At 38.9% G+C, this 14,248-nt stretch overlaps 1 protein-coding gene across 11 annotated transcripts in view; it reads right to left on the bottom strand.

Moving 5' to 3' along the window:
• Nucleotides 1–14,248, bottom strand: part of MID1 (midline 1) — a 241,684-nt gene that overhangs the window by 36,585 nt on the left and 190,851 nt on the right. For all 11 annotated transcript variants that reach the window (XM_025148536.3, NM_001397661.1, NM_001397664.1 and 8 more), the window contains one exon: nt 8,989–9,084. In XM_025148536.3, the coding sequence (XP_025004304.2) occupies nt 8,989–9,084 (96 nt within the window). The remainder of the gene's footprint in view (nt 1–8,988; nt 9,085–14,248) is intronic.

The following is a 14,248-nucleotide window of genomic DNA, read 5'->3' as shown; positions in this document are numbered from 1 at the left end:
TAGACTAAAGCTTTTTCAGATTTCATCAGGTCTAAGAGTAAAACTGATTTTATCTATTGTGACAAACTGTGCCTTTGGAAATATGTGATATTAATCAGCTTGCCAACTGAAGGGATCAACTACAACTGCTTTAGACTAAATTGGTGCAAGAGAAAGGAATGGCCATCTCCCATTTCAAGGTGCCAGAGGCTTTGTTTTTGTTTGCATTCTACCTTTATCTCTAACCTGGGTCTAGAGGCAGTCTCGGTGCAGGTTAAACAAAGGTCAGCACAAAAGTACAGCAACTGACTCTGGCTACCTAGGAATTCGGTGAATGAAGAACCAATTAGGCAAGGATAGCTATAGATAGTGCTTTGAGTCAAACTGATAAGGCTATCTTTCCCAATCTTGACTAAAAGTAAACCTTTTTAGAAGTCTGAAATACTTGCATTACTCATTCAAATATTACTTTAAAGTTTTTTGTTTTGGTTTGGTTTGGTTTTTTGGGTTTTTTTTTTTTGCCTTGCTGTGCTTTGAAGCAGATGGTTGAGAAAAACCAACCAGCAAGGATCCTAGCAGTCCTCCAGTGACATTTACAATCCAATCAGAGGAGCAAAGCAGAACAAAGCAAAAACAACACAGAAGTTTCATGGAAAGCAAACAAATTGTTTTCATAAGATTTCCATTAAAAACATTAAACTTCTTAAATTCAGATTGTCTGGAAAATTCTAATAAGGAACCTCTCCAGATGTGGTGAGGCTGACAGATGACAGACTTGGCCTGCCTCAAGAAACCAAGCACCGTTTGTTACAAAACACAAATGCAGCATGATGCTGAACCTACAGTTAGCCTTTTTTTCAGCATAGGAAAGCACAGTGGAGGAAAGATATTTACTGAGAGAAAAAATGCAGTTTCACAGCTAGGTTAAACTGCTCTGGGATCATACTGCCAAAAAGAAAAGTCTTTCCCCAGTTTCCTTCTATGCGCTGAAAGTGGTGCAGCCACCTGGGGAAATAGCAGGGCTGAGCTCACCTGGCTGACTTGGACATTGCACTGGCACACAGGAAGCAAGCAGAGCAGCACAGCTGGGAGGGCAGCAGCAGAGGGGGGGGCACTTCTGGCAGCAGTGGTGTTTAAGACTGGATTAAGCTGTTAGTGAAACCAGCCCTTAGGAGGGATGTGTTTTTTCAAGGCACGCTAAGAGGGTTAAATTAATCCTTTAAGTCATTATTTTTTGCCCCTTTCTGTTAATCGATTCTTTGAACCTAAATAATAAAAATATTTTTTTGAATTGAACAATATTTACTTATTTATTGTTCTGATTTTGTTTTTCCTGCTGACACCATGCCTTTGTGTCATGTTGAGCAAAATATTCCACTTGGTTTATTCAGGGTAGAAAAACAAAACCAAGTAAGTAATCGCTGAAGTTCAAAGGATGCTGAAGAGGAACCCTTGTATCCAGCAGTTCAGTACTTAAAATGCTCATCCAGGATCTGGGGTCTCTGGCCCAGTATTTAGCATATTTACTAGAGGAACAATGCCTTTGGTCTTCTTGCTGCTCTTGTTATTGTTCAGCAGCTTCTGTTAGAGTAGATAGTGGAGAAACCTAGGAGTACTTTGTTCCCATAAAGGTAAACGTCTCATCGACAGAGCTCCAAAAAGCAAGGGCATTTTGACTGCTGAGTTATGCTCTCAGATGGTAGGCACAAAGTATTACCTGCTGTAATACTTGATTAGTGATTTACAGTGATTGAAATTTACTTTCTAATTCTAAGGACAAAGTTTTGCAGGGATGTCAGTCTGACACAAATGCGAACACATACTCATGTGTGGGTGTGAGGCAGAGGAAGAGATGGAGGGAATGGGAACTGGTCTTTTTACCAGGCAGTGACAAGTATTCCTACTAGTTTATATTTAGTCCATGCAACCCATATCATAATCATGACTCCAAACGTTACAAAACAATACACATTGTAGTATATGCCTAATCTGTACATTACGTGTCTGCATAAGTGCTGCAGTTCTAGACACATATATGTGACCAATTATGCATTTAATTAGTCATCTGTGAAAGCAATTAAATGTTTCCTTAGGCAAATAATATTTGACTACTAGGCTAGGGCATACTGGGCATGAATTGAGGACATCCTTGAATAAGTATTAATTCTGAAGTATCCATATATTTAGTGTGTTGTTAGTTTTATCTCCAAAATTTCTCCACTATTATGTGAAATTAAGACTCGCTGAAGCTTCCTTGAAGTTACTTTGAATGAAATCAAGTTTTATGAGAACGGAGTTAAAGGTAGAACTGAAGTGCTTGTAAATCAAAAGTGGATCATGCCACGTATTTCATCTAAACCATGTTAACAGATAAAACATCTCCCTCTCATTAGAAACTGTCAGAGGAAAAAAACGCTATAAACCTTCCTTAGGGTTTTATTCACATCAAGTTTGCTAATTAATCTCTCATTGAGAAAAATAGCTCCCAATTTCCTTCAAGTCCTTCTCCTGCCTACTTTAAAAAAAATTATAAAAAAAAGGTTACTTCTAGGACTTAAAGAGACTATAGCTGCTGGACAAATGTCTTGTACCTTCGCAAAACTAGGAGGCATTAGGACAGAAAAAAAAAGGAATTTTCAATGCAGATACTTTCCATATTACCTACCCTATATATTTCAGACTGATGGTAAACACTTTTTTAATTCATTGTCCCTTCCCTATTGTCTAGAAAACCCCACCAAAGTGTATTTCTTATTCCAAAGCACAAATATTCAGCTATGTATGACTACAAAGGACATCTGCTGCAGTTCAGACACCAAAATCTACATAAGGCCTTTGCCTTTATGTTTTCCTAAAGAGAACTACTCAATTTACCCAGGCTTTGAATGCAATGGACCCAAATCTCAAAAAGGAGTAAGTGCCATGACAGTGAAAACATGAGCATCCACTGTTTTTTACTGTCACAGACAAAGCCTCTTCAGTGTTTGTGCTTCTTCAGGGAATCACTCTGACAGCTCAGTTCTGATTTTACTTTCCCTCAAACAGCAGAAATGCTCCACGTATCTCATATAAAAAAGGACGGAGACCACACAGTGTCATTAAATTTAAGGAAGCACTCTTGTAGACACAGTCTAAACAGAAATTTGAATTTTCATTATTTATAGTTTTTCCATATGGCTCATTTCTTTTTGATAAGGCAAGGGGGAAAAAAAAGAAAAAAAAAAGATGAAAAAAAGATAACAGCAGGCTTTTTGCAGGTGCTGCCATCTTCTCTTCATCTCTTTTTGCATGGCTGCTGCCACACTGATTTAAAACATGGCTGACTGGTGTAAATGTTCACTGTCTGTGCTGAGGACCGTTCAATATCCTGCTTTGTTCAGATGATTGCATAACATAGCTATAAAAACACACTACGAGACACAAATACAATTTTTGATTGGGAAGTTTTTGCTGAGATTTAGCCTGCAGCAGATCTTTAGAAGTGAGCTAGAAACTGAACATTTCCATCACAAACAGAAAGCAAAGGAGGCAGAAGTTTGAGGGTTATGCAATTATAGGGAAATGCCTTCCCCTCTTTGTGTAGCCAAAAATGATTTTGCAGCAGTGTCCAGAATTTACTTCCTATGACGTTTGGTGAATTGAAAATAAAACCAAACCAAACAAAAAGACTGAGGTACAGATGTTATAAAACTGTCTACAAGCAAAACCTATTTCCTTTCCCCTCTCCCTCGGATAACTGCTCCAATTTTTCCTCCAGCTGAATTCAGATTATGTTTCTGCATAACAGATGAGAGCAGATTCATGGTATTGACTAAATAATAGATGCTTGATCATATACTTCCTAGAAGAGATGAGAAGCATGTCCAGAAACAATACTGAAAGTGTTTAGAAAAAAATAACTGGCAAAAGAGTCTCACGCTCAAATTTGTGCCTAATCTCTATTATGGTCATGATTTAAAATGCCTGCAGCAAACTCATGCACTCATAACAGCAAAGATGCCTTGCAAACTCCGTCAATTCCAATTTTACAATGGTGGTTTTAGAAGATTTGTCCAAGGCTCTTACAAGAAATTTCAGATACACCTATCTGTTACCAACAAAATTCGGCAGCAGTAGGACTCCAGCTAGAGCCCCAGCTGCCGTAGAGCGCTTATACGTGGGCTGTTAATGTATGCCATTTAACTTCTTTTCCCCAGACATCTTCCCCTTAACTCCAAAATGAAGTAGCGACTTTCCTGACACACACAGATGTTTTTATGGACTCTTTACAGACACTTGCTGATTTACCCACATGCTAGAGGGCTCCCTCACTGGGTGAATGTCCATGGAATTTATAGCTAATAATCTACCAGGACTGGTTTTAGTGCTTTATTTACAGGTTTTCTACAGATATTATAAGATGCATGAAAACTGCAAACTGGAACTATAAATAGGCTCTGAGCGCCCTGATCTAGCTATAGATGTCCCTGTTCATTGCAGGGGAGTTGGACTAGATGGCCTTTCAAAGTCCCTTCCAACTCAAACAATCCTATGATTCTATGAAATAGTTATATTTAAGTTGAGAAGCCATTTCTATTCAACCTTCTCAGTCTGCACAGAAAACTGCATTTTGTCATATGAATCAACCTACCATTTGTTACAGCCAAGCCTGGTGATCCTCACAGAGGAGAAGTACTGGGACTCTGGGGCTCTGCACCCCCTCACACGCTGTGGAAAGCTGCAGAAAGCAGCCTGGCCAAGGGTGTGAGGTTGTAGACCCGCCATTATCTCCAAGGAAGGAAAACAAAACTTTCCTGATGAACAGCCTTGGGATTTTCAGGAAAATCAAGGAAGATAGATGGGATTTCAGAGGAACGGAGAGTGCAAAAGCAAATGTAGAAGAAAACACATGTCAGGAATGAGTCTAGAAAGTGAGTAAAATCAGCGTGCCTGTATGTTTCTAAATAAAAAGAAAGATTTGGGATAGAAAAGAATTTTAAGCGTCTGAAGTGTGTAGTTCTCAGGGCGTGGCTCCCACTGAGAAAATGGGATTTTTTTAATTAAGTGTTACCATAAACTAAGTATTAGCACAGACTATACTTTCATATTGGGCACAAAGTCAGTCATCCAGATTTTATAAAACACTTAATAATATCTCAGCTTCACTTAAAGCAGTAAAGACAAGTCTGGCTTGATTTATTCGCCCAGCTTCTCCCGCTGATAGGCCCAAAACCACTCACAGGAACCCAAGTCTGGGAGTGGACTCCTCTAGTCTCTCAAGATTAGATCCCACATCAGGATAAATCTTATCACAAATTGATGACGTCCATCTAAAAATAGTTAAGATTTATGTCCCCATTGCTGTGGCGAAAGGCAGCTCCCGAACCCTCTCCCTTGCTGCTGGAAATCATCCAGTTTCCAGAGAGTGCACAATGCTGACTAGTTCCTGCCTGCTACTATGAGAGAAAAGTGAAAATGGATCTCTTTCTGAAGGGAACAAGCTTTAGTTTTAGGACAGAGAGTGACAGGATTTAGTTTTTGCTATGGATGAGGTTACAATCGCCTGATGAGAAGGATGTGTGGTAAATTAATTAATCTGCCATGAAGTCTGTTGCTGGGAAGCCATTAACAGCACACTTTGTTGATGAGAAACAGTGGCACTGTAACAACATTTGGTTTGGCTGGTGAGGATACATTTATGCAAAAGACACATGGTCTGTTTGTTGTTCATGTTAAGGAACATCAGCTCCTGGTCCATATCAAAAGCCAACAATGACATACATTTTTCCTTTCTCGTGACAGTGTTGAGGTTTTTTTGTTTGTTTGTTTCCTGAGACGATACAAGCTTTTTTAATAAGTTGGTGTTTGTTTCTAGTTTCTACACACACATTAATTGGAACAATTGTTTTTGATTACCCCTTAATAAAAATTGGGAAACTTTAACACAAGGACCAATAACCTCCTTTTCTCCTTTGTTTTTCAAAGTTCACATTGTTTGGCATGAACCCCCCCAGGCTTCTTCCTTTCTCTCGGTGGGTTTTAAAATCTGAAAATATAAACCAGCACTAAAATAATTTTAAATTAGGTAATGATAGTCTAGCAGATTTTACACAGCATTACCCGTATTTTTAAATGCTTAAAAATGGCATTCACTATATTTTACATCATTATCTGTAACATACTGTATCAAAAATGAAAAAGAAAACTGCGAGACCTCTCCTATAAAACTAACTGCCTGCTCAGTTTCAACCAGTTAATGAGTTCATATGGCAACGCTAAGATAATCATTGGAAACTTAGGCTTTTATAAACATCTTCTAATATAAATTTTTTAATATTAACATTACAACAGCATACCGTTTGTTTCATTCTCTATTTTTGTTTGGGTGAATTACGGTATAGAAAAAGCACAAAGAAAAAGAGCACAGTGAATTTTAAATTCTGTACAAGCCTCGGCATCTTGGGTGTTTGAGATATTCACATCATATCTGAAGTTTTCACATAGTTCTGGAGAAAACAGATAGCCTGAGAGTTTACTTCCAGATCCCCACTTGCCTGATTTCCAGTGTTGCTTAGGTCCAGGGTTTTGACTGAAGCTCATTTCTTAATATTCAGCTAATTTAAATGCTAATTAGACTAATTTGAAGAATAAGACGTGGTAGGAATTTATTAACATCTTTGCTGCTATTTCTTTACATCTACAGAGAAATTTTCTAAAACAGGACTCAAGGGACAGTAGCACATCTGTTACAAGTTGAACAAGTTGGATTTTTTGTAATAGCCCATACCACTGGTGGAAATACAGTGCAGAGGAGGAGGAACAATTTAAAATTTTATATATCTAGCACATCTTGAATATATGCCATCAATGTAGAAGAGGCTTTATGCCATGCTGGGCTTATCTGCTTCATACTTTTTGCTCTGAGTTTTATATATATTGGAAGAAAATGTGTCTCGTCTCTGTCTCTCATTATCTGCAACAGTCATCCTATCCAATGCTACATTTATTCTGTATAATGTTATTCCTGCGTATTATAAAGAGCTCAAATCCATTACCCATTACTTCAAGTCTAATCTTGTGATAACGTTCATGGTTTTCTAGAGCCCCACTGAGTCAGTGAGGCTCTACAGAGGTGACAAGCCAACTAGCTGGTAGAAAAATGGATGGGGTGGATCTCTTTGGAAGAACAGTCTTGTGTTTTGTTTTGTTTTTGTTTGTTGTTGTTTGGTTTTATTGCTCCAACATCTGCCATTGCCACTGTCAACAAGTACGAATTTTTTAAGACATGACTTTGAATCTACTCACAACCAACAGTTGCTCTTGGGCCTAGTCAGGTGGCTGAATTTTGGTCTGAAAAAGAAGTCCTACAGAGAGTCTCTAAGGAACTTCCTAAGTAAGAAAAAGAGGCTTTGCTGAAAAGCTGGCAGACAGTAGAAAAGAATGTATTTCTCCAGAGCTTGCAGGCGGCTGTGTTAAGGCAATGTATGTCAGAGTTAACTTTCTGCCCATCATACCCACGTCTCAAAGCTCTGGGTTGAGGCTACCTTCCTCACCCAAATTCCTGAGTACTATTCTCCAAGTAATGCTGACAAAGAACATGGCTTCCTTTTGCATGTATGGACAGCCATACTCAACATTACTATTATTATATGCAGCTAGGCACATACTGCATACTCTTCTCTGAATAAATAAGGTTGCCGCAGTAATCATAATGCAGTCAGGAGTGAAATGTTCCTGTGTTGAAGCCTGTCAACAGACAGTATTGTAATGCAAACAAAACTCCAACCATTCTTCACTGAAAAAATAATTTTGCTATGCTAATCTGGCTAGCAATTAGCTGCTCAACTGAAAATACCTTTTCTCTGTGATTAAGGTGTAAACCACCATTTATGTTGTGATTCTCCATTATGTGTTCTCTGACTCCTGTCTCAATTCATCTAAAATTGAGTTTAGCGCTTATGAGAACTGATAGCACTGCAAATCGTCAGCACAGTGTATCTCAATGAATTTCATATCTGTCAAGAAACATGTGGACCTGATGAGGTTGAGCCTTCCCTGGTCTCCTAGTATTCTTCATTCACAATTTTCCTGGAGGAGGGGGGGAAATATATTTTATATGTGGTCTGTCACTTTGGACTCACAGCTGAGACTGACCACAAGGAAAGCTTTGGTAGCTACTTTGATGCCATGGGGATATTTGTGCAATTTTAATGACAGAAAGCATAATGACAGTATTTCATGCTGTCTTCTGCAAGTTTTTATAACGTGGAAGCTATTTGTTCATGGTGGTTTTTGCTCCACTGACCGGAATATACATTAAGAAACTGAAAAGGTCTGATAGAGTTGAAAAATGTAAAAAGAGAACTGCTAAAACGGAGTCTATTTTAGACTCTCTTTTCTTCCTATGTCAGCTCCCGTTGTTAAATTAGTCTGTGATTATTTTAATTTGCATATAGAGCAGCAGTCCCCACAGGGCCATCTAAAGTATCCCCTAGATTTGGAGGTAATTTGAAACCAGGTCCTTCCTTTCTGTGATATCCTCAGGCAACTCAAAGACTTGTAGGCATCTTTATTCTTTGGAAAAAAATATATATTTCTTACATGACTTTTGAAGGCTACATCTGTATTTAGATACTTAATTCTGATTTTAGACGTAATCAATGGCAGATAGAAAGCATTGTGGGTCCGGGCCTTACTATTTCTTTGCCTTAGTTTTCCATCAGTATATATGATTCTGCCTTGCAAAGGAGCCAAGCAGATAAGCATTCTACAGATAGTCAGTGGTGTACCCAAGGTTAGCATTGTTGAGGGCCAAGCAAACATAAAATTGTAATTTAAAGGGAACAGGAATGAACGTAAAGAGGATTAGCTGTAATGAGAATACCATTTAACAGTGGAAAAATTCCAAATCTGTTTATCATGACCCTAATTTAGTTTTGTACTTGCTATGATTTTGTTTAAAACTTTTCTGAAAGCTCAAAGTGAATGTAATTCAGTTTACAAGTATTTCAAATGCAGGTCAGTACTCACTTCTACATGTTGACAGGTCTGAATGAGTTTTGCCAGAAGAGTTTCCAGTTCAGTATTCCTCTTAATAAGGTTGGTGAGGTTACTCTCCAAATTTTGCTGTACATAAGAAAGAAAAGAACACATTAGTGTTTTGAAGAATTTAATGCTTAGGTAAACAGTTGAAAAGTGGTATGTTTTCATAATCTGAATTATGTAATTACAAAAGTATAAACACGTGACATTCATTTTGATGTGCACTGTTAGACATTTTGTACACACATCAAGTGTGGCAAGGCAAAAAAGCAGAAAAGTTCAAGGTAAATGTCAGTTCATAACAAATAGTTTCTGAGGACCTACAGAAAACTAGGTTAAGCAGTTAGATTTAGTCAGGGACAGAAACAGAGGATTAAGGAGAAAAGCAGGAAGGTGAAAATACTTTGTCAATTAAACAATGAAATTTTGTCTGAGACCATTTATTTTGTTCCCTGCTCTTGATCTAACATCTGAATTTAAAAACCTGCTGCTAAATGAGGCCTTCTAGCACGTGCTCCTTTGGGACTGAACTTGTAAGGGCCCAGCAGTGTGTCAGCACTTGCTCCTTGGAATTCACAGTGCTGAGGGAGGGGTTAATCTAAATGATTTAATTCTCCGCTTCCCTGGAGTCTGATTTTTGAGTAAATTAATCTAAAGAAAGCCACTACTGCCAGGTACAAGAACGAAGTATCTATGCACTGATTGTGCCTTCACTAGTTGTCCTTTAGAGACAACATGTGGCTTGTGCCTGTGTTTGTCTGCTGATCACAGCCACAAATAAGCTTCCCACAGTTTGTGAGCTTGGAGCTTTTGTACCTCCCAGGCTACATCCTGGCTGCTGTGCAACTGCATGTCAAATTGAGATCCAGAAACAAATGGTGTAGCCTCCTCCCTCCCCGCTGTACCACAGGAAGGAAATCCAAGCTCACGAGTGGTCATGGTGGCTGTGATCCGCTTCCTGATCTGGCTGCTTTGGGACCAGGACCATGCAGTGCCCTGTGGGACTTGCAACTACTGGCTCTTCACTTTTCAACATAGATCCTGTGATAGCTGCTGGTTTACATATAATTCCATCTTCTGGAAGCATAAAATGCAAAGTTTCCAGACAGACAGAAAATCCTATAAATACAACTTCAGTTAACAGACTTAAAAAAAAAAAAAAAAGAAAAGAAAAAAAAATGCTGCTAAAAACAGTCCTGACTGTAAACACTCATATGTTTTAGTAACTTCATACATTTCATGTTGAAAATACTGAGGATAGCTGATGCGAGGAGGTTTTCCTCACAGTTATTCACCTATTTAAATGTGAGTCCTTTACAATCTCTGCCTTCTAACTGTACAACGTCCTCCAAGAAGTCCCCACTAAAGCAATCTAGACAGTGCTAAACAAGAGTATCAGAACTGGGTCCTTCCCACAAGGGCCATAGTGCCTCTGCAGAGCTCTAATTAATTTCACCCCTGCTCATCTTTTTATTAACGGGCTTAATTTCTCAAAGCTACTACTTTTCTCCCCAGTATATCTCTTTTGTCACTGAAGGCCCTTCAGCTGCCACTAACCCTACTTCTCATCCTTCAATCTTGATGACACCAAGCTGAGTTGTGCAGTTGACATGCTAGAGGGAACGGATGCTATCCAAAGGGACCCAGACAGGCTTGAGAGGAAGGTCCATGCCCACTTCATGAAGTTCAACAAGTCCAAGTGCAAAGTCCTGCTCCTGGATTGGGGCAATCCCAAACAGAAATACATTCTGGGCAGAGAATGGCTTGAGAGCAGTCCTGAGAAGGATTTTTGGGTGTCAGCTAATGAGAGACTCAAGATCAGCTGGCAAGGTGTGCTTACAGCCCAGAAGGCCAACCATATCCTAGGTTGCATCAAGAGAAGTATAACCAGCAGGTCGGGGGAGGTGATTCTGCCCATCTCCTGTGCTCTCTTGAGACCCCACCTGGAGTACTGGGTCCAGTTCTGGGACTCCCAACAGAAGATGGACATGGAGCTGCTGGAGCAGGTCCAGAGGAGGATCACAAAGATGATCAGAGGCCTAGACCATCTCCCCTGCGAGGACAGGCTAAGAGAGCTGGGGCTCTTCAGACTGGAGAAGAGAAGGTTCCGGGGGGACCTTATAGCGGCCTTCCAGTACCTGAAGGGGACCTACAGGAAAGCTGGGGAGGGACTTTATAAGCGCATGCAGTGACAGGACAAGAGGAAATGGAAAGAGGATAGATTTAGACTAGATATTAGGAAGAAATTTTCTACTGTCAGGTTGGTGAGACACTGGAACAGGTTGCTCAGAGAGATTGTAGATGCCCCTTCCCTGGAAGCAGTCAAGGCCCAATGTGCCAGTGAGCAATCTGGTCTAGTGGGAGGTGTCCATGCCTATAGCAGGGGAGTTGGAACTATATGATCTTAAAGGTCCCTTCCAACACAAATCATTCTTTGATTCTATTCTATAATCCTCCTATATCCCCAGTGTTTCTGTGCACATTTCAAATGAGCATGCTTGTTTTCTGTCACTGTTCCTGACTATTTCACACTGTTTCAAAACACTCTTTTCTTTGCTCTCCCTCTATGCAGCCACTCAGTCTTCTTACTCCTTGTATTTGGCTACAAGTGAATGAAGCTGGCAGTATTTCACTGTTGAACCACACACACTTTGGCATTTACCAGGGCTGATGCTGTAAACACTGGAGGAGCAGCCAGTTCTGTCCCATTAAAGGGAGTACAGGATTTAGATGCCTTTATGTACGTAAGCCTTCAGAGAAGCATGATTAGTGTTTTTAACTTCGGCATTTTCTTTCCAGCACAACCTTGCATATCACGTATCACAAGCTCTGGCTGTAAAAATGCTTTCTACATTGCATTTATTTTATAGGTCGTTAAAAACAAAGTGTAACAAGAGCAGCAATTCATTGCAGAACAGTTTGAACTGTATCTTATATATTTCCATAAGCTGTAATGTGAACGATCATTTAAATGCAAAGTCATGTCTGCCATGCTGTAAGTGTCCCTTTGCAGAGCTGAGACTCATATGTAAAGTCTAAAAACCACATATAGTTACAGCATCAGATAACCTTTGTCTTTAAAACAGTTTGTTAAAGGGATCCAAATGCGCAAGTACTCTTGAAATCATAATTATGTGCCTTCTTATTGCCTATACATTCATTGAGTGCCTGATACAAAAGAAATAAGATGAAAACTGTATATTCCTGATAGCATTTAATTTCAAATGTATTGTTGGACATAATAAATGCTAAATGGTGGGACAAATATATACTATGATGAAAAGTGTTCTCAAAGCTGTTAGGGAATACTAAAGTGATTTTAAAAGCTTGAAAGTTTCTTGTAGAAAGGCCATTGGTACATGAAAAGTAAGTATTTTTCACTGAAACAGAAATATATTTACCTGTATGTTTTATTTTAAATCTTGGATAAAGATTCTAGAATAAGTTACCTACCAGTGAATATAAACATGAAGCAACATATGTTGTTACGGCTTCAGATGGGTCTCCTGATGTGCTTTGCATTTACCAGTTGTAAAATTAGAAGATAACTATTATACACAAATGTAACTTACAAAAATGTGTTTCTGAGATCTTAAAAAGTGTCATTTTCAAACTGGAAAGTTTGTAACTTTGTTTGGAGGCAAGAGATTGGTGTCTTTACAGGTAAATAATTCCCAGAATTTTGTTAAACTTCTGTTGAAGAACATCAGTTTATATTAATGCTTTATTAAATAGTAAGAACCTGGTAGCTGACTGCTGAAATTAATGTCAGTCTTCCCAGTTTCACTAGGGCAAGCACAAAATAGCAAAAGTTAGACAAAAAAGCAGTCTTGAGAGTTGTTAAAATTCAGTCAATTCTAGCAGGAAATTCACTTGGACTTTTCTTCCTCTAGTTCTTGTCCATATTCCATGCATGCACAGATCAGAGCAGCACCCTAACTACCATATAGCATAGTAAAGAAAGTGTATTCCCACATTATCGTGAGCTACTGTGAAAATGAGTGCCAGAATAAGCTCATTGAAATTATCTTTCTTCCTCCCGACCAATCTTCTATGGCCATTCTCAAAAGTTAACCAAGTTACAACTGTGATTTTGGAAATTTCCCAGTTAGATCATAATTTCTGAAAAAATTTCACCTGCATATCCTTATCTCTTTTGTCACTTGCCAATTTTCTTTGTTATCCATCTATTAAAAACCAAACTTGGAAATTTGGGGGATGTTTTTGAATAAGCTCAAGAGTTATACATTTCCTCTGCAAACAGACTTCCAGCACGTTAACTCAGCAGATGCAAACTGCTTGAAAAAAACAAGCCAGGCTGAATGCTTCCTGGCTTATTAATGCACACCTAGCTTGAGATCTTGAAATTCCATGTGTGCTTTGCAGCTGTTTTTTACAATACCCTGTACAAAGTGAAGAAAATGCTTACTGTCCATTTAGCATGGTCTCACAATTGTACAATATAAATATTCCTATAATCTGGGGATAAATCCAAGTAGATGGAATCACAGATGTAATTGAAAAGGACAGTTGAGGATGATGTTTCATTTTGATTCTGCATGCCTACAAAATGATAGGATCCAGGGAATGGAATCTGAAGTTGGAAAAATTCATGCAAAAAACTAGAGAAAGGCAACTCATGACTGGATGTCTTCCTTAAGCTGCTGTCTAGCCCACACTGAAGCATTGGTCTTTTTGCAGTAATGATTGCGTGAGGTTCATGCCCTGATTGAAGTGAAAGGTCAGACTAGATGATCATAATGGTCTCTTCTGGCCTTTAAATCTATCAGTCTATGAAAACCAAATGTGAACCCATGCCCTTTGCCAAATTAACAGTCTCACGCAAAGCACTGCTTGTCTAAAATAGGAAGGTAGCACAAACAGCTAGTCCTAAGCTACTACATGGGTTGAAAATGCTGTCAAAATAAATTAATGTAAGTTTCTAAAGAATAAAAATGCTGAGTTGTGTACTCCTGCCTTATGTGACAGCAGAGGGAGAAACAACATCCCCGAGAACTTCTCAGTGGCATTTTTCTGCTCCATAGAAAATGTCTGTTCCAAGGATCACAACAGAAAGCTACAGCTATCAGCTACAATGAGATTTTCCTGCTATTACTAAGTATAAGTACACATTAGCATTCCCTACTTAAGAGATTTCTTCACCTTTATGAATTTCATTTGCTCATGGAGTGCTTTGAGAATCATTCCTCTGAGACTGCAGCATGTGCTATGACTCAAGTACTGGAAC

The sequence above is a fragment of the Gallus gallus genome, chromosome 1, assembly GCF_016699485.2.
Source record: "Gallus gallus isolate bGalGal1 chromosome 1, bGalGal1.mat.broiler.GRCg7b, whole genome shotgun sequence".
Taxonomy (NCBI): domain Eukaryota; kingdom Metazoa; phylum Chordata; class Aves; order Galliformes; family Phasianidae; genus Gallus; species Gallus gallus.
The sequence above is the reverse complement of the archived record's forward strand: the minus strand, read 5'-3'. Positions and strand labels throughout refer to the sequence as shown.